We start from the raw sequence: 24,684 nt of genomic DNA, 5'->3' as shown, positions 1-24,684 counted from the left end.
CTTGTTTACAGCACATGCCATTTATCTTGTTTTCAGAAAGAACAAAACTTGAGTTGCTTTCCACATGTCGCAGAAGAAGAGCATAGTTTAAAAAAAAACAACCCACAAACATAATGGAAGACACTTTATTTTTTGCAATCACAGAAATGGAACAGCAAATTATACCTGGGAATAAGGCTAGAACTGAAGTTGAGGAGTTCAAATGTAGTAGTAATGCATCAGTAGGAGAAGAGGCGTGCTGACTTTATTCTCTCTTTTTTTCTGGCAGGACACCTACATCAGACCTCAACATGGCGTTGCATGAGTGCATGGCAGCTCTGGATTTATTTCTTAACAACAAGTTCTCAGATGCTTTGGCTTCTTTACAAGCAAAGTAAGTTCATTACTTTTATTAGTTTTGCTCTGTTATTTTTCTTTGCTTCACCATCTCTCAGGAGAATTGACTAGACAGCTAGTTCTGTGTCAACAGTTGATAAGACTACATGGTCTTGGTTCAGAAGGGGGTGGTAAGTTAATGTGTTACGTGTTGGGGAAGACAGCGTAAGTGCTTTACGCTTGAGTGAACAAATAACAAGTAACTACAAGAAGTACTGAATTGTTGTCCAAAGAGGTAACCCCTCAGCTGTAGTACGGTATGTGAGATTCTTGCTCCTGGAAGAATGAAAACCATCTCCTGTCACTGTTTTTCCCCTCCTTTCCTGTATTTTTCTGCATACTGTGAGAATTTAAGTTTTTGCGTCTAGATGAGCAACTGACCATGAATTGCCAGGTTTGGGGCACATTTCTTTTGGTTTTTTTTTTTTTTTTTTTTTTTTTTTTTTTTTTTAAATAACCACTTGCAGAAACTTCCTCACAGCTTATTTTGCAATTCAGTGGCATGGTCAGGCACTCTGTTTCCTAAATACATTGCAGCCCAGCTGCAAGCAGCAAGGTCATAAAATAGCTTCTAAAAATTGTGGTGTCTTTACAATGTCTGTGATTTTTCATATGCTGTCCTCAAGTTACCTGTGCTTGGTTTGTTGAAGTCTGTTGTTAATTCACTTTTTTCTCCTTCCCCCCAATTTGCTACGTTTATTTTTGAGGCATCAGCAAATTACATCATGCCTTCTTTCAGGCCACTGGAATACGAAACAAGTAAAATTTTGTAGGTAACGCAGTGCTGTGTTTGATATGCATCAGGGTGCCTATAATGAATACTACATATCTGCTTTGCCGAGGGATCAGCCTCAGTCTTTGATGCAAGAATCTGTAGCTTAACCATATCATTAATGTCTTTCACAGAGTGTGCTTATAAATTGTAGGTTCAGATGTATTAATAATACTGGTTTTATTCACAGCAGTGTTGTTTTGTGTGTATATATCATCAGAAGATACCATAAAAATGGTAAGAATAACAACTGCGTTTTCATTAGATACTGACAGTAAAGCCCCTGTGCCCATCTGGAAATGCTTCTTCAGTGCTTACCATAGAAAAGGGAGATATTTTATTGAAGGGGGTTTCCAAAACACTGCAAAAGCTCGAGAGGCTGTGTTTCTGTAAATCCATTTTTCTTCTGTTGCGTGTGGTTTTCATTCAGCTTTTGTTGGGCCCTGCAGGACATATATCATGAGCTGATACTTTGTTTTTGTACCTGACTGTATTCCGCATTGCAATAACATTTTGAAACTGATTTTTCATGTTAGCCTCTTATTACAAGGAGGCCCTTATTCCCGTTGTCCTTTGGCATTGACAATGTTCGCGAGTATAGTGCAGAAACAGGCTGCTAAATTTCCCCACAGACTATATCCATTATGGACACACTCCATCTCTTTAGGGAATCACAAGAGCTGTAGAGTGGGCACATGTGGTAATACTGAGTATTTTCTTTAGGAGTCATCAGTTCCTCACTGTTGCCTTTTAGCATGCTGAGATTTGAAATTGGTTTTCACAGTCCATAAACATACTGTCTTTGTTTAAAGAAATACTTTCCAGTTTTTACATGCTTCTGAAGAATTTCGTATCGTTAGATTTTGCAGCTTTACCACTTATATTGTAGGACATACTCTGCTCTGTATTACGTTGTTGCAGATTCACTAAATTACTCACATTTGGCTTCCACAATAAGTGTATTTGCAACTGATTTGTGCCATGTGTAGCTGTGAGTGGATTTGGCAGTGCATGAGAGTTAAAATCGGAAGATCTTTCCTAGCAGCTTAAAAATAAATATGAGAGGATGATGTCTAGACTTGTGTTGAGGTAAAGTTCTTTTTTTCCTGTTAGAAAAGCAAATCCATCATCAAGAAGAGATCTTGTTTCATTTTAAAAAAAAAACTGTTATTTTTACTTCATGTTACGTAATTTTTCTTGTTTCCTCAGCTATCTTTTCTGTTTTAGAGTTAGTTTGCTTTATTATCATTAACAATCATTGTACAATAATGGACTCCAATTATCTTGTGGTTTCTGCAGTAAGTTTAATTAAATTAACCTTTAATATGGAGTATTCACGCTAAGTCTAAAAACTCTTAAGAAATTCCTTAAATTCAGTCACTGAACACAGCAGTGATTTTCAATATGTAACCTGTTAACTGTGACTATGGCTAACTGTCTGGTCACTGAGTGGGGAAAACATCTCTTCCTCCTCAACCCAGAGATACATACAGTAAATCAATTTAAAGCTCGCTAGATTTTAGCCCTCATGTAGTTGCAGATAATTATAAATTAAAGAGCTGATCCTGGTGAGATATCCCCTTCCCTTTCCTCAAGACAAATGTTTAATAATTATCCTGAAGAAAAGCATGACATAATCACCTAATAGTTTGCTGATGTCAGATCACTTGGGAGAATGGTAAATAATAAAGATAAATTCATGACACAGAGTAATCTGGATCACTGAATGAGCTGCAACACATCTGTGTTGCTGTTTGCGGTATTATAGAACAATATGAGAAGGGTTCATTCTGGGCAGTTGACTTTATTCTGAAAATAGTCTCCAAAAAATGGAGTGGTGGAATGTTAATTCTAGAATGACTGTGTTTGGAAGGTAAGTTCAGCCTGGTAATGTGGGAGTATCTCGGGTAGGTGTGATGAGATTGTGTTACTGCTCTGCTAGTTACTTGTGAAACTCTTACTGGAACAGTGTAGTTCTGTGGTACCTGTTTACTATTGGTGGAATTTTTAATATAAACCCAATTTACGGTATTAACTGTTATATGTTCTCATCTTTAAAGGATGATAAAGGAAATTAATCTTTTTGTAATGGCTGTCTTCATGTTGTGGTGAAATGTTCTTGCTCTTGTAGAACAAAAGCAAACATGAGGTTGTTCAGGGGGGTGGACGAGCTTTCCCTGGGAACTGATCCAACAAAGAAGGTGTGATTGTCAACCTGAGAATGGTGGAAGAGTAAGCACAGGGAGGCAGGGTGAAGCTCTAGACAGTGGTTGGGTAAAAGGTGGTGTACAGCTCTACAGAAAGTTCAAGTTCACTATTTATTGTAAAGAATGTCAAGAACATGAAGGAGGTCATAATTTCTAGGGTTTTGGTTTTTTTTTTTTTTTTCCTTTTTATGCCTGGAGTCCGGAAGAATACAACTTTTATAGTCTTTGTAGATAGATACATTGCTGCCAAAACGTGACCTAATTGTTAGTTTAACCTCCCAGCTGAAAGAATTTACTAGATTACGAATTTTGGAGAATGGCTTAGATGGAAAAGGCTCAGGGGGTTACTCCTGTTGAACCTCAGCTTTTCTGGCAGCTTGTGGTAATAAGTAGGGAGCGGGGCTGGTGGTTGGTTAGAATTGTCTTTTCTCGTTGTAAGCATAATGCTATTGGGGAGTTTTCATAGGAAATAAGTTTTTATTGGAAAATGTTGATTCATCAAAACAGAAACTTTCTATGGAAGCCCATGCAGTAGGTCTATCAGGTTGTTTGGACACTGGGTGGAACTTCTGATCATTTATGTACTTGTTTTCAAGTTCTTCATCAGCTGTGAAGAAAGGGCAGTGCTGCAAGATGATAATGATTGCACTGTAGTTGGAGACCATGCATGTGGCATAACTCCCTAGGTGCCTAAAGATATTAGTTATAATCCTCTTACTCAGCTATCTGGGATAAGTCATTAATTGGAATATTAGTTGTATTTATGTCATAAAGGCTTGTTAAGGCCAACAACGTCCTGGGGAAAGTGCTGCTGAGGAATCAAAAGGGAAAAAAATAGCTATCAAGTTTAATTCTGTATCCATCCATATAAAATGCAGGCCTTAAAACTCCTGGCGGTATGCCAGGATGTAACTGGCAACTTTAATTGCATGGGTAGTGTAAATAGCATAAATAACTGTTAACATTTGGTTGCACTTCTACCCACTTTCCAGCCCTGAAAAAAAAAAAATTAGTGTTGTTAAATACCAGTTGACGAATTATAAACATTAATTATTATCTTCTTTAAAATATTAGAAGCAAAATAGATGAGACCATTGATTAGGGCAGCAGTGATTTAATATCAGAAGCTAATTACCAGAGAGGGAAATCCCTCTTCACCATGTACCTGTAAAAAGTATCAATTTTCCTTTTAGTGCAGTGAGTTTAATATTTATCTGCTTTGGTTTGGAAGGAGACTATTTTAGTGCCTTCCCTGTGCTTTGAATTTGAACCTTTGGAAGGGTTTTGTTTTAATAAATATGAGATGAAGTGTGTTTCTCTGCGCCCACTGAGGCTGATGAGTAATCAGACGAACAGGAACACTTCATCAGGCTGGCATTTTATAGTATGTTCTTTTTTTTTTTTTTTACTTTGCATTGTCAGTCTACCGAAAGAATCATGATGCAGGAGGCCAAGATATAGCTGTTCTGGCTCCTCTGGATTTTAAACTAATTTCTTCATTATCTGGATTTGTGTCATGTGTTGTAGTATTCATTAGATAACTCTATTAAAAAACCCCATGATTCTATGGTCCCTGAATGGTTGGCCATGTGGTTAATTCCTGAGCTTTGTCGTGTATGTTAAATACTTACCCTTGGCTCAGAATTGGAACATCTTAGCACAGTTCATGAAACTGGAGCTGTAGGCATGATTTCCTATACAAATCTCAATATATTAGCGTTTCTTTATTATTTTGCATATCCTTTGTGTTTGATTTCTTGTTTATTTAGACCTAGGTCCCATTAGACTGATCAGTTTCTGGAATTGGATTTGTATTTTTTTTTTATAAGTAGTAATATAGTCAAATCATCTGTGCTTTGCATCGTATGTTTTCTTGCAGAACTAAAGATAGCATGTATCATGCACTGACTTATGCCACCATATTGGAGATGCAAGCTATGATGACATTCGATCCTCAGGACATACTGAATGCAGGAAACACAATGAAGGAAGCTCAAGCCACCTGTCAAAAGTAAGTGTGGAGCAATTCAGTCAATAATCAGTCCCCTCACAGGAAAATTTTGAAAGATGTACAGGTGAAAAAAGGGCATGTAACTTCATAGAAATCATAGGAAAACTGAGGTTGGAAGGGACATCAGGAGGTCATCTGGTCCAGCCTCCTGCTCAAAGGAGGGTCAGGTATGAGGTCACACCGCATAACTTAGGGTTTTCGGCAGTCTAGTCTTGAAAACTTCAGTTTACTGCAATGTCTGATTTTTCTTGTCAATTAGATTTTTGTCCTGTCTGTAGCCCCGGTTCTGCAGCTTCTGGAAGTTATTTACTATCTACAGACACTGCAGAATCTTCCTGTTTGGCGATGGTTGTGCTGTAGCTGTCTTTAGGTCGGCTGTGGTCCCACTCCTGCACACACGTGCACACGCACAAAATAAATCAAAAAGCCACCTTATCCCATTCCTTCAAGACAGATTTCCACATGTGAAGGGTAAAAGATGCATCCCAGGAGGATCCTGTTGACTAAGTTCTGTATGGAATATGCTGAAGTTTGTGGTAAGACAACAGAGGGTTGGTGAGCACTAGGAGGTGTATTAGTGGCTGTGTGCGTGGCCAGCTGAAAGGTATTGTTCTCTGTTGTTGATGCTTCACATTCAAAATGACCAAACTGACTTTTCTGCAGATTTAGGAAGAAATCTACTGTAGCTGATTCTATCAACAACCTTGTGCATAGACAAAGCCTTGAGCACTTTACTGAAGGTAATATTATCTCTAAATGCATGATATTTTTGTCTTTTTTGCTGCAATTTGAATTTTGTAGAATTGTTCACCCAAAACATATTTTTGCAGATTATGAGTCCACTGACAAAATCTCTGGTTTGGCATTGACAAAATTGCTGGATCAGTGTTTTGGCAATTGCTGTGTCGCCACATCCAAAATTACTAGGTTTTTTCTTTGGTTGCTGACTCGGCATTTCCAAAAATTGTTGGGTAAAGAAATACCTAGAGAGAAGTAGGGAAATGCTTAGAAAGGTTCTAGATCCAGGAATTCCTGGAAGGCACCAGAGAAGTTCCTGCAAAGTTCCTGGAACTGTGTGTCATTACTGTTCAGAGTTACTTCGGTAGTCTAGAACGGAAATACTACAGCAAATTTGGAAAAGGTTTTTCTCAGTTTGAACTTTATCTTATTATGTTATTAATGGGCTAAGTGTTTTTTAATCACTTTTTGTCCAATTGCTTTGTTTTCTTCCCCTCTCTGTGTGTCGCTAGAGGAAATCCATGCAGAAATTTGCTATGCTGAATGTTTACTTCAGAGAGCAGCACTCACATTCCTCCAGGTATGGATTCCTGTGTGGCTCTTTGGGAGAAAAAAAAATACACACCATATAGGTGTCTTTTCTTGAAATTAATGAAACGGTAGAAAACCCTAGTTTGACCTAATGAACAAGGCTCATCTGGATTAAATCTGGATTTTATCTGGACTCTCTGCTGATGAGATAGTAGAATGTTTTGTTATCCATGTTTATCTAAAAATGCTTATCTTGATACGTATAGCACTGAGTCCCCTATGATGCCTCTCTCCGGTCTTTTGAAAGTGGGAAATGTGACTTCAGTAAGCACCAATTTTCAAATACTGTGTGTCGGGATATCAGATTTAGGCGGGGGGAGATGGTCATTAAAGCTGTGCTATGCTGGAATGCAGGTGAGATTTTTATTTCAGTCAGGCTGGTGTTTGCTTTCCCAAGATGCTTTCTCACTTGTTTGTTCTTTAAAGCTATTATGGTCTGCATAGCTATTAGGCTCCATGCATGCTTTTTGTTAACAGTGCTGTCTTTAAAAGAAGGGGAGCTCTTCCTCTTCTTTGAATTTTATCTGTCTGCACTAATGAAGCTTGATTTGTTTGATGGATCAACATTAGCAATACTTACATGGGCTCCAGCTTGCAATTTAAATTGTTAATCACAGTTGGAGTAACTGATTTTTCTTGATTTGCCTGTACTTGCTATATGACAGTGGAGCTCTTCGTCTATGCAGGGGGGATAGTAAAAGTCACATTCACAAAGGGCTTCTGCTTCTTGGCTCGAAGATGCTGATAGAGAATGAAATGCAGGTGGTGATTTTGTAGTGTTTGGGCGTTGCCAAATGGGCTCTGATTTATGTTGCTTGTGATAGTTTATGAACTGTGTAACTTTTTTCAGCGATCTGCAGTTTCCCTCTGCTAGAAACTATTGCTTCATAACACAACCGGTAGTCAGAGTAGCTGCTTCTGAAGGTTTTTAGAGTGCTGGTGATGGTGACTTTATGGTAAGATGCTGGACTCTGAAATGGCTACCTATTTCCATATTCTTCCTGCTTTGAGATGAGCAACCTCTAGCACTGTAGACAGTTTGGGTGGTATCTGGAGCTATGGAAGCAAGCCTTTACAGAAGTAAAGCATTTGTCTGTAAGAAAGGAGTGTTTTAATGCAGTGTCTTTTGTTTGAGCGCTATTTTCACAGGTGTCTTTTTAAAAATGTTTATAGATACATGAGAGATTTAACAGTAAGAAAACAATGTCTTGTCCTTTTCTGTCTGTTTGCCTCCTCTTCTATTCTGTGTTTAATTTTTCATGAACACGTAAACTGGTTTTAAAAATTAAACAAAGGCATTTGGTTCCAACAGCTATTGAAGTGGGTTACTTTTGATGCCTAATGTAAATTACCAAATCCAGTTGAAAATACATAAAAAATAGTCTCAGGCTTTTTCAGGGGCTGGACTACCCTCAGCATAGTTATCTCTGTTGTTGGTATTATGAGTATTCTGAATTTAAACATTTTAAACCCATAGTCTTCCCTCTTTCCATTTTCCATTCAAAGGAAAATCTAACTGAAACTTTATGTATGGTTAGGTGGGCTGTACCCCCTGCCCTCCAGTTGCTAATTAAAAACTGACTTTTTCTACAGAACAAAGGAAAACAAGGTTGCATTTTTGGTGGTTATTTTGTTTGCGCATGATTGGGGTTCAAGTCTCTGCAGATATGTCATAAGTAATTACACAGCCATTATGGTGCATAGTTTCTATCCTCATTACCACTCTCTTGATGATGTTGCTTTAGGATGACTGTCAAGGACACAGGCCAGTGGTGGTGTTGCAGGCTGCAGGAGCAAGCCCCTGCCCTTCAGTTCAGGCCATTAGGCTTCCTATGCTATTAAAATTCTTCCAGAGTTTGCTTTCTCTAACTTTGGATTGAGTTATCTTCCTGACTTACAGGAGGCAGGTTCTGTCTCTTTATTTACATATTGATGAGTACATTTGGGCCCTGTTTCCTTAACAATAACAGTAAAACAGCGAAATGGTCATCTAATCTGTGCTATTTTCTCCACAATGCTTCATGCAGCCTTTTAAAATACCATCACAGAAAAATCGTTTGCCAAAACACGTGTAGTCTTCCTATCCCAAAGTAATAGCAGAAATCAAAACAAACCAGAAAGATCAGATACGATGAGTGAGGCAAGAAGCTGCCACCAGAAAGTTATGAGGCTAGAGTTCTGTCTTTGAGATACAGCTGTTAACTGATGGTTCCCCAGATACACGTTGCTGTAACTTCTCTGTTCATCATAGCTTGTAATGTAACACATTACCATACTAGCATGGATCTCATAGATACCTGAATATTCACACCAGAAAAAGCATATCCTGCATAACTTTACCCTGCTTCATTTTCAGGATGTGAAACTGTATTCTGCAGCCTCCTGAGGACAGACCGTTATTTGTGTCTGGTGCTGGGAAGTGTTCAGATCTTAACTGTGCTGAAGGACAAATGAGAGAAAGATATTTTTTGAAACAGCCACAAATGCACGTACCTTAGGTGCCATTCATTAGCTTAGTCCTTGTGTTCACTAGTGCAAATTCAGATGGTCTACAGGTCAGAGAGGCTAAAGTAATCACAAAAGGCATCAAAATGAAGTGTATATGTCTGAACACAGTATAAATATTTTAATATAGAAAGGAAATCCTAAATCCATGTATTGTTTCTCAATTGTCTGTGTCTTGATGGTTGTGTTCAAGGCAGGTGTTCATCTCAAGACAAGAGCTCTTTATAATGCTTATAAATTCATGTTGTGAATGTGTTCCCGTTCTAACAGGATGAGAATATGGTTAGCTTCATAAAAGGAGGCATCAAAGTCCGAAACAGCTACCAAACATACAGGTAAGTCAGAGCGATAATGTGATTAAGTGTACTATTTCAGTAAAAAGTCCTGCTGGTCGAATTGTCCAGTTCACAAATTAATTATTGTTGTATTTATTGCAGCCTTTATTATGGGCTTTGTGTCTATAGCCTTTCTCAGTCCACACAAATTCCTCCTTTGCGTAACAAACAACTTTGATATTTTGGTTGATTTGGATTGCAAAGATAGTGGTCTCTAACCCTGTTAATTCCCAAAGTCTGCCTACTTCAAATACTTTAAATTATGTCAAAAAATAACTGTTCTACATGATGTGGTGCTCATTGTGTCTGTGTAGCACAACTTGGAGGTCTCGCAGTTGTTAGGCATAGGAAATGACATTTCTTTATAGTTCTCTCTGCAGCTTTTTGCAACATTCAAAACCAGTAGCTGAAGCACAAGTAATTCCATAATAAATGCATGAAACGAAAACAAAATTAAGAGACCGTAAGGTGAAGAGCTTGCGATGGAAAGTATAAATGTCTTCAAAGATTAAATGAATTTACAGGAAATAGGTTTATAGGGGTTAGTTAGCTTAGTAGAACCGATGCAGGCTCTCTGCATTATGAAGTCCCTGAACTATCAGTGCCTAGAGGGTGTTTCTCGAAGTGTATGCCACTGTCTGAGTGAAATATTTTGTTAGCTGGGCTTTTAATCTAGTTAAGTATGGCAGTTGTTCTACTCTAAAGAGAAGGTGCATGCTATTGAAAATGATAAGCAGGATTGCTTATCTGACCTCACAATATTCCCATTACTTAGTGCCTGTAAGCCAAAAACATCTGCTTAAGCAGATTTCTTTTCATCCAGGAAGTTACGGAGAGCTACTTTCAACATATGCAGAAAGTTTTGAAGTGCAGTAGTAAATTCTAAAAATTACATTAAAATGTACACTATGGGAAGTGTACTTGGCTGTGCCTTGATAAATTAAGATCAGCTCTTGTGTGTGTAAGAACAAAGTGTTACAAATCTAGTAGCTCTTAGGTGGCCTTCTTCAAAAGAATGCTCATACCAACTCACATACTACTAAAATGTGTTTTAACAAAGAGAAAGTTTGTATATGAGAATGGCAGTTATGATTTTTGCACTTTACCTTTGATGTGCGAAGAAATAATTGTTCACTGTTTTGGTGCAACAGGTAGAGTGTAGTGCAACAGGTTACACAGAAAACAATGAAATATGGAAATGAGACTTTGTTTGCTTTGCTTAATAGTTGTTGATATAAGAAACCATCTTCCCTTTCCCCACTGACAGCAGTAGAAGTAATCTGCAACAACAGCAACCCTGAAAAGACAGGAGGAGTAAATGTTGCAAAGATACAATTTTTAAAACTCTCTTTCGGGGAGGAGCGGTTACCGTACACTGTAAAAAAGCTGGAATGAAATAAAACAATAATTCAGAATGAAACATTTGCTTATTGTCAGTGAATAAAAAGTATCAGAAAACTTTCATGATACTACAGACTTACGAATAATTTTAAAAAGTGAAAGCTAAATATGCATCATATTCTCTTTTATTTTTGGACTTTAAATTTGGACTCAGAACAGACACAAAAACTGATGTGTCTAGCAGACACAAAATAGCATCCAGTCCAGGTTCTCCAGAAGTATAGTGAAAGGGAGAGAGATGACAGTGTCCATATTTGTGTGGCTTGAAGGTGACTTTAAATGGAGGTCCCTTGTAAAGACTGCAATTACGATGAATACTGCTATATCTGTTGGCAACAACCAGCAGATGGAAGCATGACAGCCTGAACACAAATATGTGGCTGCCATTAAAACAGTGTTTTTCTTCTCCTAGTAATTAAAAAAACCTAAATTGTGTGAAAAACACATAGCTATGGAAAGCTTGGAAACAAAACAGGCTCAAATCCAGCTGGATTACAAGGGGAAGTAAAGGGATACTGTAAAGTTGAGATCTATGAAAGTTAGAAAAATAAGTGGAAAGTAATTTCTGATATACCTGCCCATTTTATTTAAAAGTTCTTACAATTGTCTTTTCCTATATGTAACAAAATGTTATTTTGAATGAACGTGCACAAAAAGGGAATACCTAATCCAGGAATTAGTGGAACTCAAATCAAATTTGCTAATTTAAATTTGACTCTCCTGCACTGCCCCATCGTCTCTTTTTGCAGTAGTAAAAGTTGGTGTTACTCCCAGCTGCCATTCTTGAAACATTTTCAAGCAGAAATGTGGTTGCAAATTGTGTCTGACAGGAATCAATCTCCATATATCAATCTCTATATTTTTTTAATTGATAGTAATGTGACAGAAATTATTTGTTGATAAATCCAACAGACTGTTGTAGGTGTTGTTCACCTAGGTGAGGTGACAAATTGACTTTTTTTCAACTACTGTGAAGTTCAAGGTAACTGGGTTACTTTCTTACTGAGTTGTAATTAATCATTTTATTTGCTGACAATGTAACAGAGTCTTGTGCATTTTCAGGGAGCTGGACAGCCTCATACAGTCTCCACATTATGTCAAAGGAGAGAACCATCTTCATTTTGAGGGAGGTGTAAAACTTGGAGTTGGAGCATTTAATCTGGTACGTACCAACAGTCCTTCTCTTGAGCTGAAGTCCTGCAACCTCCTGAAAATTATCTTAACTTCTTAAATACCTGAGAATTTCCACTGACATCAGTGCTGCTAATCATACAGTTAAAATTAGGTATGTGCACTGACACTTGCAGGATCCCAGCCTCTGGGCTAAGAACGTCGGATAGTAATACACTTTAGAAATAAAGAGACTACTACCTACAATGTGGGCAATGCTGCTCTGTGTGTACAGACCCACTTGAGCATCTTCATGGGGAGATGATGGGGTTCCTGGTATGTCAGGCATTGACTCACAGATTGTGAGGGGTGATGTGGTTGCTCAGGTAATGGGCTGCAGAAAGTGCCTGGTGCTTCCCCTTGTTTGCATGACTTTGTGTGAGTCTGGCATGTGCCCAAATGTTAGATTTACTGCACAAAGAACAAGTTATGTACTGGGTCGTGTACACCCAGTGTTTCTGAAATAAAGATATTTTTAGTAATTTTAGTGATTATTTCTTGATTATTTCTTGTGTTTTGAAAAGTTGTAGGAGGCAGCTGATAGCTGAGAAGCAGAAAGGTGTTTACTACATAACTGTTGCATTTCTTTCTACAGACATTGTCCATGTTTCCTGCACGGATTCTGAGATTACTGGAGTTCGTTGGATTTTCTGGAAACAAGGTAAATGTGAACTAAATGTTATTGGTACATTCCCCTCACCCTTAGTTTATCACATGGAGACAGGAGTTTCTTTCTTCTTCCTCACATTAGCTGTAACCCTCTGAAACACTCTGACTGGTGTCACATGCGCACTGTTGGCACTGATGCTTTCATGCAGTTTATATTTTTACCTGAACTATTACACTTCAAAGATTGTGCTACCATTGTTCAATGATGACACAGTTGTGAAACATGATAAAGACAATGGCTAATACAATGATGTTGACATATTCATTTTTTTTAGTTACTGGTCTTTTGATATATGCTTTTGCTTAGCCAACTATATCCATAGCCAAGTGTATACTTAGCCTTTAATATATTGTCTTACTTGATAGTTACTGTCATTACGGTGTCTGAATGTCCCTGACAGGTTCGTGCACGACATCCACCTGAAAAAAAAAAAATCAAATTTAATTTCTGACTTTTTTTTCTCCATCTTTAATAGCAATTGATAACTTGATTGTGGCACCTAAATTCTCTTTGCCTAAAAGAGTAAGTGCTTTTTTGCTTAGAGAGTAACCACTCTGACCCATGTTGTTTGTGCATGAAGGACAGAAGTTTAGAAATGAAACATCAGTAAAACTTGCATGAACCTGAGTTATTCTGCAGGGCAGATGCATAGAAAGTGTAGTGTTAGGCTTTTTTGTGAATTTGTTGTTTCAACGTAGGCTAGTAAATTGATGGGATTGTCTCAGCCTTGATACCTTGTACCTGCCCTTGTCTTTCATTCAACCAACAGAACATGAGATTCACTCAAGGTTAGTTCGGTTCCTGGATTAAGAAAGCATGGTCTGTTTAACCTAAACCACTAGTCACATTTATTTCATAAATACTGGGTAAGGTAAATGTTTGATGTCCTGCAAACACAACACAAGCTGTAAAAACAAGTTGAAACTTAACTCTTTTGTAATGCTTTCTATTTACAAAACAAGTTTCAAGGAGAAGATGTTTCCTTAGTCAGAGCTGCGGCCTTACATGACAGGTGGATTAGTGTCATCACCATTTTATTAGTTTACAGGAAGGACGTTAGATCTGAAAATAAAATATCTTGTTTAAAAGCAAGGAGCTTTTGGCAGAGCTTGGATTAGAATTTGAAAATTTCCAGGAGCTGTTTCACAAGCAGTAGAGGCAAAAATCAAATAGTTCTACCTGTCAGTTATGAAAACAAATGGTATCTAAAGGAAAATATTCTCTTAGAAATGTAAGAGCAGTTCACATATCAGCAGAGTTCTGAGAATACTTTACTGAACATTCATCTTATTACTGCAGATGAAAGTTGTCCTTCTAATTGAATTTCAGTTGTTTTCTTTTGGCCCTGGGATTTCTTCTGTGGCTATGAGTGGGCTGATATTTGCGTTGATGAGTCAGCTCCTGTTCCAGTTTTTTAATAACTCACTGAAGCATGACCTAGATTACCATAAATTTAAGCAAAAACCTGCTGTTTGCACACCATTAAAAAAAGTATTTTAAACATGTTGATCAAGGTTCATTGATGGTCATTTATTTTAACATACTGAAAAAATCTTTCTGCATTTAATATTTGTGAGCCAGATGCTCAAAGCTAAAAGCAAAATTGCAGTTGCATTTGCCATCCTTTCCAGTGGTGGTTTTCTCAAAGCTTGCCCTGCTGTACAGACAAGAATTTAGAAAGTGAAAGAAACAGTGACAGAGGAGGAGAGGGGAAGTTTGAGTGTCGTGTGCTGCGCCCCATCCAGAAGAAGGGACTTTTGAATACATCCGTGTTTGATCTCAGTCTTTTCCATTAAATGGTGATTGTGAGCATCAGGTAGTGCAAAAGACGAAAGAGCCATGGTTAGTGCCTTGAGCTGTTTACAGTTTACCTGAGAAAGCTGCAGTGCACTGGAGGACAGCTTGCTTTTGGTGTGGGTCGTGTGTTTATTAAAACTGGATAGCAAATTGCATTGCGATATCTTCCACAATACTAATCTGCCTTGAAGCCAGCACATTTGCCTCTAGGGACTCTTCTTGTCTCAGACATGTCATGTCTGATAGTAAATGAGGACATACCCAAAGCGTCGTTACTTCCTAAGCCATTTGTAGGCACTGTGGACAACATGATCAACTTAACAGCAGTCTGGAGCCTCAAAATGGTAGGCAGGATAACATCAAGAAAGTATAAAAGTAGCCTGAAGCCACGTTTGTTCCCTTTCAGTCCAAGATGTGCCAGTTGTGCCCTTTTCACTGTTCAAACTCCTCTCTCCTGCGTCATTAGTCAAAACACAGATTTATTTGTGTTTAATGGCATAGGTCCAGCATTTGGGTTCAAAGGTTCAAAGCAGTTTTGCCCAATTTCATGAGAAATTTTTTGTGGGCAGAGGTATGTATCACACACCATCAGGTACGCTGTGCTGGGGAGCCATGCCTTCCTCACTGTGGTGGGCAGTAGGTGGAGTATGTGCCCCATCTGGGCTCTCTGTGTTTAATGATAACTAACTTCTGATGCGAGATCAGAAGAGTCAGTGCACTATCTCCTGTATCAGCATTGAACCATTCTTACCTACTCCTCTGCCAGGTCTCAGGCTAATATTTACTGTTCTTATTTTATAGACAATTACAGATACTGTGCTGCTGAACTGTAGAAAAGTTTGACTGAGCCCACCATATGGTCAGTACAATTTCTCAGGGGGTCAGCTAACAGCGTGATTTCAGGGGAAGGCAGGAAAACTTTCAGATGGAACTAATTTCTTTCAAATCATACTTTCTGATGTGGGAGGACATTTTCCTCAAAGCAGCTGAGCTGAAGAATATTTTTTGATGTGTCAGTTTGTAATAAATTGAATTCTGGTTTCCCACTAAGCATCTTTTTGAATTGCATTTTGGTCTCTTCTGCAAATTTTAAATGAAAGTTCAATCTAAAATTATTTCATAGCATACATTCAAATGCCCTGTCTACCGGTTTAATTAGTTCTTTGTAAAAGCTGTTCATAGTATCCATCCTCCTTGTTAAGCCTGCAGTAGTGTGATCAGGTCATAGGGTGTGAACGATGACCTTACTTTGCTTTCATTCTCAAGATCCCTAATTAAAAGAGAGTGATTTAAAAGTATCATTCAAGAGCTTTTGCTTCAGGAAAGCAGATGGATTTTAGTCTGTGACAACCGAAGTAAGTGTGAAGCAGTCTCAATATTGTCTGATAATGGCTTTGAGCACTGTCCTGGTGTTCACTGTGGGAATCCCCACTGCTCATGTGGGGAGTCCTGAATGACAGAGTATTGGATAGATGTCTTGGGACAAGGATCAAATCAATGAGATACTGATCTAATACAATGTAGTGACAGTCTTGGGAATTAAGAGATTGTAGGATGTTATGAGCAACTTCCACAGAAAGGTGAGTTATAGTATGGGATCACTCTTGTCTCTTAGAAGTGTCATTGCTCGGCGTTATACTTTATGCCCTTCAGAGTAATTTACATTTTGTGTGAAACTAAATCTGTTATGTAATGTAAGTATTTTGGAGAAATTACAAACACTTATTGCCTTGACATCTGTTTTATTTTGTAGCAGTATGCCCTGTAATACTTTGTTTGGAAGCTCATTCCTGGTGTTTGGGGGTTGCTCATATCACCTGTGGCGTAGGTGTGTGAGATATTTATGGGTTATTTATGGTTAGAAGGTGTGTCCTAACGATTAAATATAATACACTCTGTCACTGGCACCAGTGGGTGTAGTTTGTTTACAGAGGCTCAAGTAGTAGCTGGTGTGATTGGGTTCCGAGGTCCTCAGTTTGGTCCCCAGTGAGGATTCCGTGCGGTTACTGTACAACTTATGACACCTCACTTAGCTGATTAGGTTTGCTGGCTAATCTCCGTAAGCTCCTGTGGAAAAGGAGTAGGTGCTTGGAAAGGTGATTCATAATGTTTGACCTGGGCTTCTGTGCTGAATTGTTCCTTGGAGGAGTATCTCTGTCACTGCCAGCCACAGGGGCAGCCTAGGGGGGCTGGCTGACTGCATGTGGCATCCAAAGCATGTTTCCCAGCAACACTCTTCATCATCCTGTTTTCCATCTCATCATAACAGAAGCAGTTTGCAAGAGCTTTTTTTGGGAAGAAGCACCTTTGTTGCAGCTTTTTCTACAGGCAAGCATTGTAATACCAGCAACAACTACTTCCAGATTTGTTTTTTTCAGACTGCATCTACTGATTATATTTTCACTTTAATAAAGAAAGTTTGAGCTATTCAAGTGACAGAATGAAAAGTAAATATTCTTTAATACCTGTACTGGACAAAATAGGATTATGGACGTACCACAGAGTGAACTAACTTGCTTGGTGAGCTTCCCATACCTGTGTAGCTACTCATTAGGCTCAAGTGTGCCCAGTTTGCAGCCCTCTTCTGATGAATGGGCAATGTTCTTAATCCAGTTACTTCACAGTTACTGCTTTCCAGGATGCAGTCCCACACAGGGTGGGCGTGGGTTGCGTTCCTTGTCCATACAGATGATAACTTCGTGTTTGGCTGTATTCAAATACATTTTTGAGACTAAAATACATACTTGAGATCAAGTTGATAAACGATTAAATTATTCTATATGACTAACAAAATTTGTTCCTATATGATTCTTAGTGCTGTTCACAGATGTGATCAGCATTCATTTTATACGTATTTTTATATTATATGGAAGATATCAAACACTGTAAGGCCTAATACTGATGTCACTAAAGGTTCAGTAAAATATTCAGCCTGAAGATTTTTCCCTTAAAGAAATGTACTTTGGAAATGTACTTTGGAATTTTTTTCTGCCAAAATTCATTCCACAGAATGTTTTGATTCACTTCATTTACTTCAACCTCATAATACTACAGTGCTACTTTTTTTTTAAAATCCAGATATTTTTTGTTTTCAGCTGGGCAGTTTAAAGAAGCTGAATATATCATACTGTGTTATTTATCTGTATCAATCAAGCTTTTGCTCTCAGCAGAAAATTAAGTTGGCTTTATTTGCCCGAGTGCTTGATTTCCATTAAGTCACTGCTTTTCAGTGACAATTTTACAGTCTTTTAGTTTCTTCTGAAGTGACATGCAAGTCAGTATTTTCATTATTTTGTCCAGGCAAGATGTTATACTAATTGACCTGCAAATGGTGCCTTTCCCTATAACAGTAATTAATGTAATAAATTATGATTTTATTAAAAACACAAAATAACTATATTTGTGTGGAAACACTTAACCACACTAGTTAAGTGAAGAAGTACATGTGTGATGAAAATCAGAATATGATCACAGGTTTCAGAGTTTACAGAGTAAGTGGTAAAGGTGAGGTAGTGTAACGCTCCTCCATCGGCAAGGACACATAAAAGATGAAAATCTGTGTTGAGATCATGCTCGGAGTGCTCTCTCTGATACCTTCCGCAGCGGCTCCGATAGACATCCCTCAGGGTCACTATTTATAGTGTTGCTGGTTTGAAAGGATGTCCTTATAGGCACACACATCATGTTCCAGTAACTTTCCATTGCAGTCATAGTGTAACTTTTAAACAGAATTTTTCCCCAGCACACAGTGGATATCTTACTGTGCTTATTTACTAGTAGGCAGCTCTCATGTTTAATACGTTTGAATATTTATATTCTTGCTGTTGATGTAATGGAACCAGTCCTAGAGTGGGCTGCTAAATGCTGTTGCCTCAGAAGCTTGAATCCTTAAAGTTTCTTATCCATCATTCTCATTGGATATGAATACAGTGTTATATTTGACTGCTTTAATTCTTCCCAATGGGACCAGTAATAATATTCTTTTAATCATATTTTTCCACTGGTGGTAGTGGGCCAACGTCACTGCAAAGCTCCTTTTTTCCTTAGTGTGCTTTAAAACATCTTTTTGCCCTGTCATCTTTTGTCTTGCTAGTTGCAGATTTTCTTTTTTTCTTGATACCTTTAAGTTGCTTATGCAGTGAATAAGAGCAGACATGGATACATTGCACAATTGTGATATGTGTTATTTGCCTTGCATTTCAAAACTCTGTAATTTTGGTTTCTGGAATGCTGTTTAGCAGCATTTTGGATGATGGTGGTAAGTTGTCTCACGTTCTCTTATATTAACTATGTAACACATCCCAAGTTACTGCTCTGTCATCAGGTGTTTTCCAGGCTAAGCAGTAACTCCATGAAAAACTGTTAGATAACTTCATATGTCTATTTTTCTCTTTGACTCCTACGTAAACCATGTATGTCAGTGCATTTTGGGTGTTTGGTGAGTGAGCAATCTGTAGATGACACTGCAGATGTTAACAAACTAGCAAAACACAGCTTTGGTTCTTTTTCCAATACTTTGTCCTCCTCACCTGTGTTTGCACAGGAGCACGGTCTGCTGCAGCTTCAAGAAGGAGCGTCGTCATACAGCTTTAGGTCGGTGCTGTGTACCATGCTGTTGCTTTGCTATCATACTTTCATGACCTTTGTGTTAGGTAAGATTGTTTATAATAACTCTTGGATTTGATTAGTTCTTGTGGGACACAGAGGGGAAAAAGGTGATTCCATCACCTATTTGTTGGTGAATTGTTTGTTCGTGACCAGATTAAATATGACTCATTTGTGGGTAATTTTACAATGGTGATCATAACTGAAGAGAGTGTCTTAATCTTCAGAATTAAGGTTTGTTTAACACAGAAGAATCATAGAATCATAGAATGGTTTGGGTTGGAAGGGACCGTAAAGATCATCGAGTTCCCCCCCCCTGCCATGGGCAGGGACACCTCCCACCAGCCCAGGTTGCTCAAAGCCTCATCCAGCCTGGCCTTGAACCCCTCCAGGGATGGGGCATCCACAGCTTCTCTGGGCAACCTGGGACACTGCCTCACCACCCTCACAGGAAAACATTTCTTCCTAATATCTAATCCAAATCTCTCCTCTTTCAGCTTAAAATGGTTACCCCTCGTCCTATCATTACACTCCCTGATAGAGTGTTTCCTCATGTCTCCTGTAGCCCCCTTTAAGTACTGGAAGGCTGCTATAAGGTCTCCCTGGAGCCTTCTCTTCTCCAGGCTGAACAACTCCAACTCTATCAGCCTGTAGGAGAGGTGCTGCAGCCCTCTGATCATCTTTGTGGCCCATCTCTGGACCTGCTCCAACAGGTCCATGTCCTTCTTATGTTTGGGGCCCCAGAGCTGGATGCAGCCCTGCAGGTGGGGTCTCATAAGAGCAGAGTAGAGGTGGAGAATCACCCCCTAAAGCACTCTACGTGCATAAATGTATATATGTATGCATAAATGAGTTTTTAAGTCAGTAAGTACAATGTTGTTCAGGTCCCTGCTTGCTGGCTTAGTGCAGCACCAACCTGTATTTATGCCTACTTATCAGAGGGAGGAACTTAAATATTGGCCAGATGAGGATGGCTAATAAGTACCTGCATTGCTGGTTTTGGGGGGGGTTTTGTCTTTTTTCTTTTCTTAATATTTTTATAACTTGCATTTTTATGCATTCTAGGGACAGGAAAAGGAAATGTTGAGGAGGCAGAAAGACTACTTAAACCTTACTTGGCTCGCTATCCAAAGGTAAAACGAATCATAATTTAGTTTGGTGTGATAGTTTAATGTTTTCTTGCCAAATAAGATAGATTTAGACTGTATGGTCAGCTTGAAAACTGTTATAGAATACTTGTATTTTTATTATTATTTATTACAGGGAGCCATATTCCTGTTTTTTGCAGGCAGGATAGAAACACTGAAGGGTAATATTGATGCGGTAAGTAATCCTTTTGCTCTTGGGAAAGAAAGTTTCAAAAGCTTTAGAAAAACTCCTCCAGGAGCAATGTTTCCTTTTTGGCTGATGCTTCCGGTGGCTTTGTCCTTTATGTAATTTATAGTTTATGAATTACAAATAGGAATTTTGAAAACTATTTTGACTAGCTTGTTTGACCAGCTCATTTGCTACCTGTCTCAATTTCTGATCATAATCTAGTCTGCTGGTATTAATGATACAGTTTTCTCGTTGTCGTTTCTATCCTGAAGCAAGTTGTGCCTTTAATAACGTCCAGTGGTAACCCTTTGCCTTCAGTCTGAGCGGAGAGTCATACAAGACTTGAAAGAATTAGGGAGGTGAAGAATGCGTGTCCAAAACACCCTGAGAGAAAGTATCAGCTAATCTGCTGTGCGGTAGCTCCCTTGAAATCTTTGCAACTCCAGCAATAAATGGCAGCTAAGCATCTGCCCTTTGACTTTAGTTTCCTAATTTCCCTGGACACAAACTTTCGTTTTTGCCTGTGTTTAGAACTTAATATAACTTCCAGGAATGGGGAACTCTGTGGCAGGGGTAAACTTGACTAACACCAGGATGACTGTGGAGCCACGAGTCTTGTGTGAAGCCAATAGATGTGATTTTGGGGAATACAGCCTGTTAGTAATTTGGAAGTTTCAGGAGCCATGGACCCCCAGTGTCTGTTACAGCACTGCTGTATGTGTGTTTACACATGATTAAGGCAGTGATTGGAAATCTCTGTGTTCAGGCAGTGAAGAGGTATGAAGAATGTTGTGAGGCTCAGCAATATTGGAAGCAGTTTCATCACATGTGTTACTGGGAGCTGATGTGGTGCTTCACCTACAAGCGCCAGTGGAAGATGGCTTTCTTCTATGCAGACCTGCTAAGCAAAGAAAACACATGGTCAAAGGTAGGTTTAGCAGAACAGGAGGCCCTGTGGTGTCTATTAACTTTCAATCAGATTGAGTTGACTTTTTGTAACTTTGAAGCTTTTGTAGCTTTGAAGATGAAGATTGTAAAACAAAGCCTGGTCGGCTGTGGCTCTTGCAGAACAATGTGAATTGCAAACATAGAAACCTGAACAAACTGGGGGCAAACAAGTCTTTTGGGCTTGACTTGTAGATGAAGAACATCTTGTTAAAGATGTTCTGCTGTGTGTTGACTGGTGGTGTCTTCAACACATTGCAATTAATGGCACAAGTTGCCCTTTCTTTCACTATATTATGGGTATAAGCTCTTTTGGTGATGAATGAGGCTAGCCATGATGATGCCTCCAGGATAATAAATGTAATTACAAGAGGTGCCTTGCCCTGTATGTGTGAAACAGAGAAGCTCTTCCATCTAGAACCCTGGTAGGTTTTTTCCCCTCTGTCTTGCCCCAAGCCCTGGGGAAATCTGTCAGAAGGGCTTAAGTCTGACCAGCGCGGGGTGTGTGTGTCGTTGATTGGAGGTTCATTTCTTCTTAATGTGATCAAACTATGTGTGTAGGGAGGGTATCTCTGTCTGATTTTTCTAGTACACATTGTATGTATTGGCCAAGTGGAACAAAAACTGACATAAGGTCCCAGCAGCCAGGTGAGAGTCGGTCTCTCAGTCCTCCCACGCGGGTGAAAGCTGCAATATGGACCTTCTGTGCCCCTGAGGATTCCTGCAACGTGTTCAGCCACGTGCGTTATTCTGAATAGCTCCCACAGCCAGGGGTGCACTGCCTGACTAAGGGCTTTAATATCCTGAAATGCTGTAGGATTAACATTAACGTGTATCCTTTTAAACTCTGGATAGAGTTTTATAATATATTGCCAGGGCCTTAGAGAAGCAGAGAAGATATTTCCTATTAATATGTAATCTATAGTGCAACGTGATAGTAGCAAACTGGTAACTACATGAGCTGAATGAAAGATGGTCACATATATGCGCAGTTAGATTCCAGTGTAAATATATAATCACAGCTTAAAGTATTCCAGAAAACTCCTGAAATTTACAGTTACCAAAGCTGTACTCGAGAACTAGCCAACTGTTATTCTCTTCTGTTGCCAGAGTTGTAACAGTGTCTGCTGCTTTGCTTTCCTTGGTTGCTGAATGTATGATTGCTCAGGAAGCCCTGCAAAATCTGTACTTTTCATAATCTGAAATAATGAAATCCTTCAAAAACTGTTTGATGTTCTCTAGAGCCTAATATTTGAGATGTGCTACCAAACTGTGATTGGACACATAGACTATATAGCAGCTTTTTTTTTTTCTCTGAGCATGACCTTTTCATAAGTTTCCTAGCATGTATTCCTGAGAGTAATAAAAGTTCACTTTACACAAACATGACATTTGTTCTTGGAATGCGAATATAAACTATATGTTGATACAAAGTAAACAAAGACATACATGATAAAAAAAAAAAATTCTCCACTTTCTAAAATACTTATCTCCTGCTTAAGATTGTGTAAGATTATGTCTGTGAGCTAAAGCAGCAACTTCTTCCTCTTTGTCGCTGTTTTGTGCTTTGTATCAATAATGGTGATGCTGTAAATTCATTTTTCTGTACAGATATTCTTGATTGCATTTGCAGGCTACTTATATTTACATGAAAGCTGCTTATCTCAGTATGTTTGGACCAGATGACTGCAGTCCTTTTGGAGACAGTGAAGTTGAATTATTTAGGTAAAATTTGCTAACTCCCAGTTACAACAGTTTCCTATCTTTTCATGTCACAGCGTTGGGGGAAAGAGAGGCAAAATTATTCATTGTGCGGTTCGAAAGATCTGCACAAATAGCATCAAGTTGGTAAGCAATTGCAGAATTAAACATTGCCTTAGACTGAAGTGGACCCTGAGTTCAGACATGGCCTGGAAATACGGGATATTAGGTCTATCAGCCATACAGTGGCTGCTGCTGTTGTATGTAATATTCACATTCTTTTTCAGTTATTTCCTTGAACCACAATGGCAAGTAAAAGATGAAAGTCTTCAATGGATTATGCTGCAACATCTGTGCCTCCTTAGTGGAGACATCAGTACAACTCGATTCTTAGGTTTTGATTCTGAGAGGAATATGACATAGTTAAATGTGCAAGTGAATATGTGCATTATTAATACAGTGAGTTAACCTGATTGTGATGTTTAAGCTCAAAAACGCCTAAACCTTGCTGTACCAAAGAAAATTGATTGCTTTGTTTCTTACAATTTTTCTATACAATCTAAAGATAACTTTTTAATGTGCTTACAATATATTGATACTTTTCAGGTTTTCCATTTCTTATGTAATCATTACAAGCAGATTTCACTGGATTTGGGATCCATTACAAAGTGAAGCAGTTTGGTCTTTGGGAGAATGGGAGAAACACTGACAAAAGCTAGCTTGCTTCTTCCTTAGTCTGTGAAGAGAGATGGGCCCTTTATAAGTCAGGTGCATCATCTAATTTATTCTTTGGGTGGGGAAGAGTCCCTCTTCCTCCTGCTTGATTAAAGAGGAAGCCTAGAGATATACGTGCCCTGCATAAAGACAGCTTTTGTGAATATGTATTGCTCAGGTTCCTCAGAGGCAGCAATAGCTCAGTGTGTAACAGCTTTTTTTTTTTTTAAGTTCTCTTTGGTTTGATCCTTTTTTTTTTTTTTTTTTTAAGTTTGAATGTTTTTTTTGCCAGAGGTTCACAGAGGAAAAATTCCTTACGTTTTCCTTTAAATTTTCAGGATTGTTCCCAGTTTGAAACTGAAAATTGCAGGGAAATCATTGCCTACAGAAAAGTTTGCAATTCGGAAAGCTCGAAGATATCTTTCTCCAAACCCCGTTCCTTTGCCTGTTCCACCTTTGGTAAGTTAGAAATGCATCCCCCACTTATTACCATTTTTTTTAACTTATGGAAGTAAAAATGAGATAATTCGAATAGTATCTTTCTGTGTTTCTAAGGTAAAACTTCTGCAGGAGACTGGAATGTTCCCAAAGCAAAGCCAAATGAATGCAAGGAATGCTGTAAAACTGGGGCATGCACCAGCCACGGGGAGCTAAGCCAGTTGTTTGTGACACGTAAATGTGTTGCATGTGTAACTCATTATTCCAGCTATAGACTGGCATGCTCCTAACAGCTTTCTTTTGATTCCCTTTTGAGGAACTCTGCCCTAGGTCTCTTCTGTCATGTGTCATTTACTGAGACAATTGAAAGAAGACTTTAAAGGTACAAGTTG

At 38.6% G+C, this 24,684-nt stretch overlaps 1 protein-coding gene across 1 annotated transcript in view; it reads left to right on the top strand.

Moving 5' to 3' along the window:
• Positions 1 to 254: 254 nt before the first annotated feature.
• The window catches only part of TTC39A (tetratricopeptide repeat domain 39A), a 32,804-nt gene continuing 8,374 nt past the window's right edge, over positions 255 to 24,684 (top strand). Inside the window, exons 1-13 of the mRNA XM_010082706.1 lie at positions 255 to 373; positions 5,234 to 5,365; positions 6,029 to 6,105; positions 6,616 to 6,683; positions 9,470 to 9,534; positions 11,998 to 12,097; positions 12,701 to 12,766; positions 19,116 to 19,224; positions 20,243 to 20,310; positions 20,441 to 20,500; positions 21,261 to 21,422; positions 23,073 to 23,164; positions 24,193 to 24,313. Of these exons, the coding sequence (XP_010081008.1) occupies positions 291 to 373; positions 5,234 to 5,365; positions 6,029 to 6,105; positions 6,616 to 6,683; positions 9,470 to 9,534; positions 11,998 to 12,097; positions 12,701 to 12,766; positions 19,116 to 19,224; positions 20,243 to 20,310; positions 20,441 to 20,500; positions 21,261 to 21,422; positions 23,073 to 23,164; positions 24,193 to 24,313 (1,203 nt within the window). The 5' untranslated portion in view covers positions 255 to 290. The remainder of the gene's footprint in view (positions 374 to 5,233; positions 5,366 to 6,028; positions 6,106 to 6,615; positions 6,684 to 9,469; positions 9,535 to 11,997; positions 12,098 to 12,700; positions 12,767 to 19,115; positions 19,225 to 20,242; positions 20,311 to 20,440; positions 20,501 to 21,260; positions 21,423 to 23,072; positions 23,165 to 24,192; positions 24,314 to 24,684) is intronic.

Source organism: Pterocles gutturalis, unplaced genomic scaffold (genome assembly GCF_000699245.1).
Source record: "Pterocles gutturalis isolate BGI_N339 unplaced genomic scaffold, ASM69924v1 scaffold345, whole genome shotgun sequence".
Lineage (NCBI taxonomy): Eukaryota > Metazoa > Chordata > Aves > Pterocliformes > Pteroclidae > Pterocles > Pterocles gutturalis.
The sequence above is the reverse complement of the archived record's forward strand: the minus strand, read 5'-3'. Positions and strand labels throughout refer to the sequence as shown.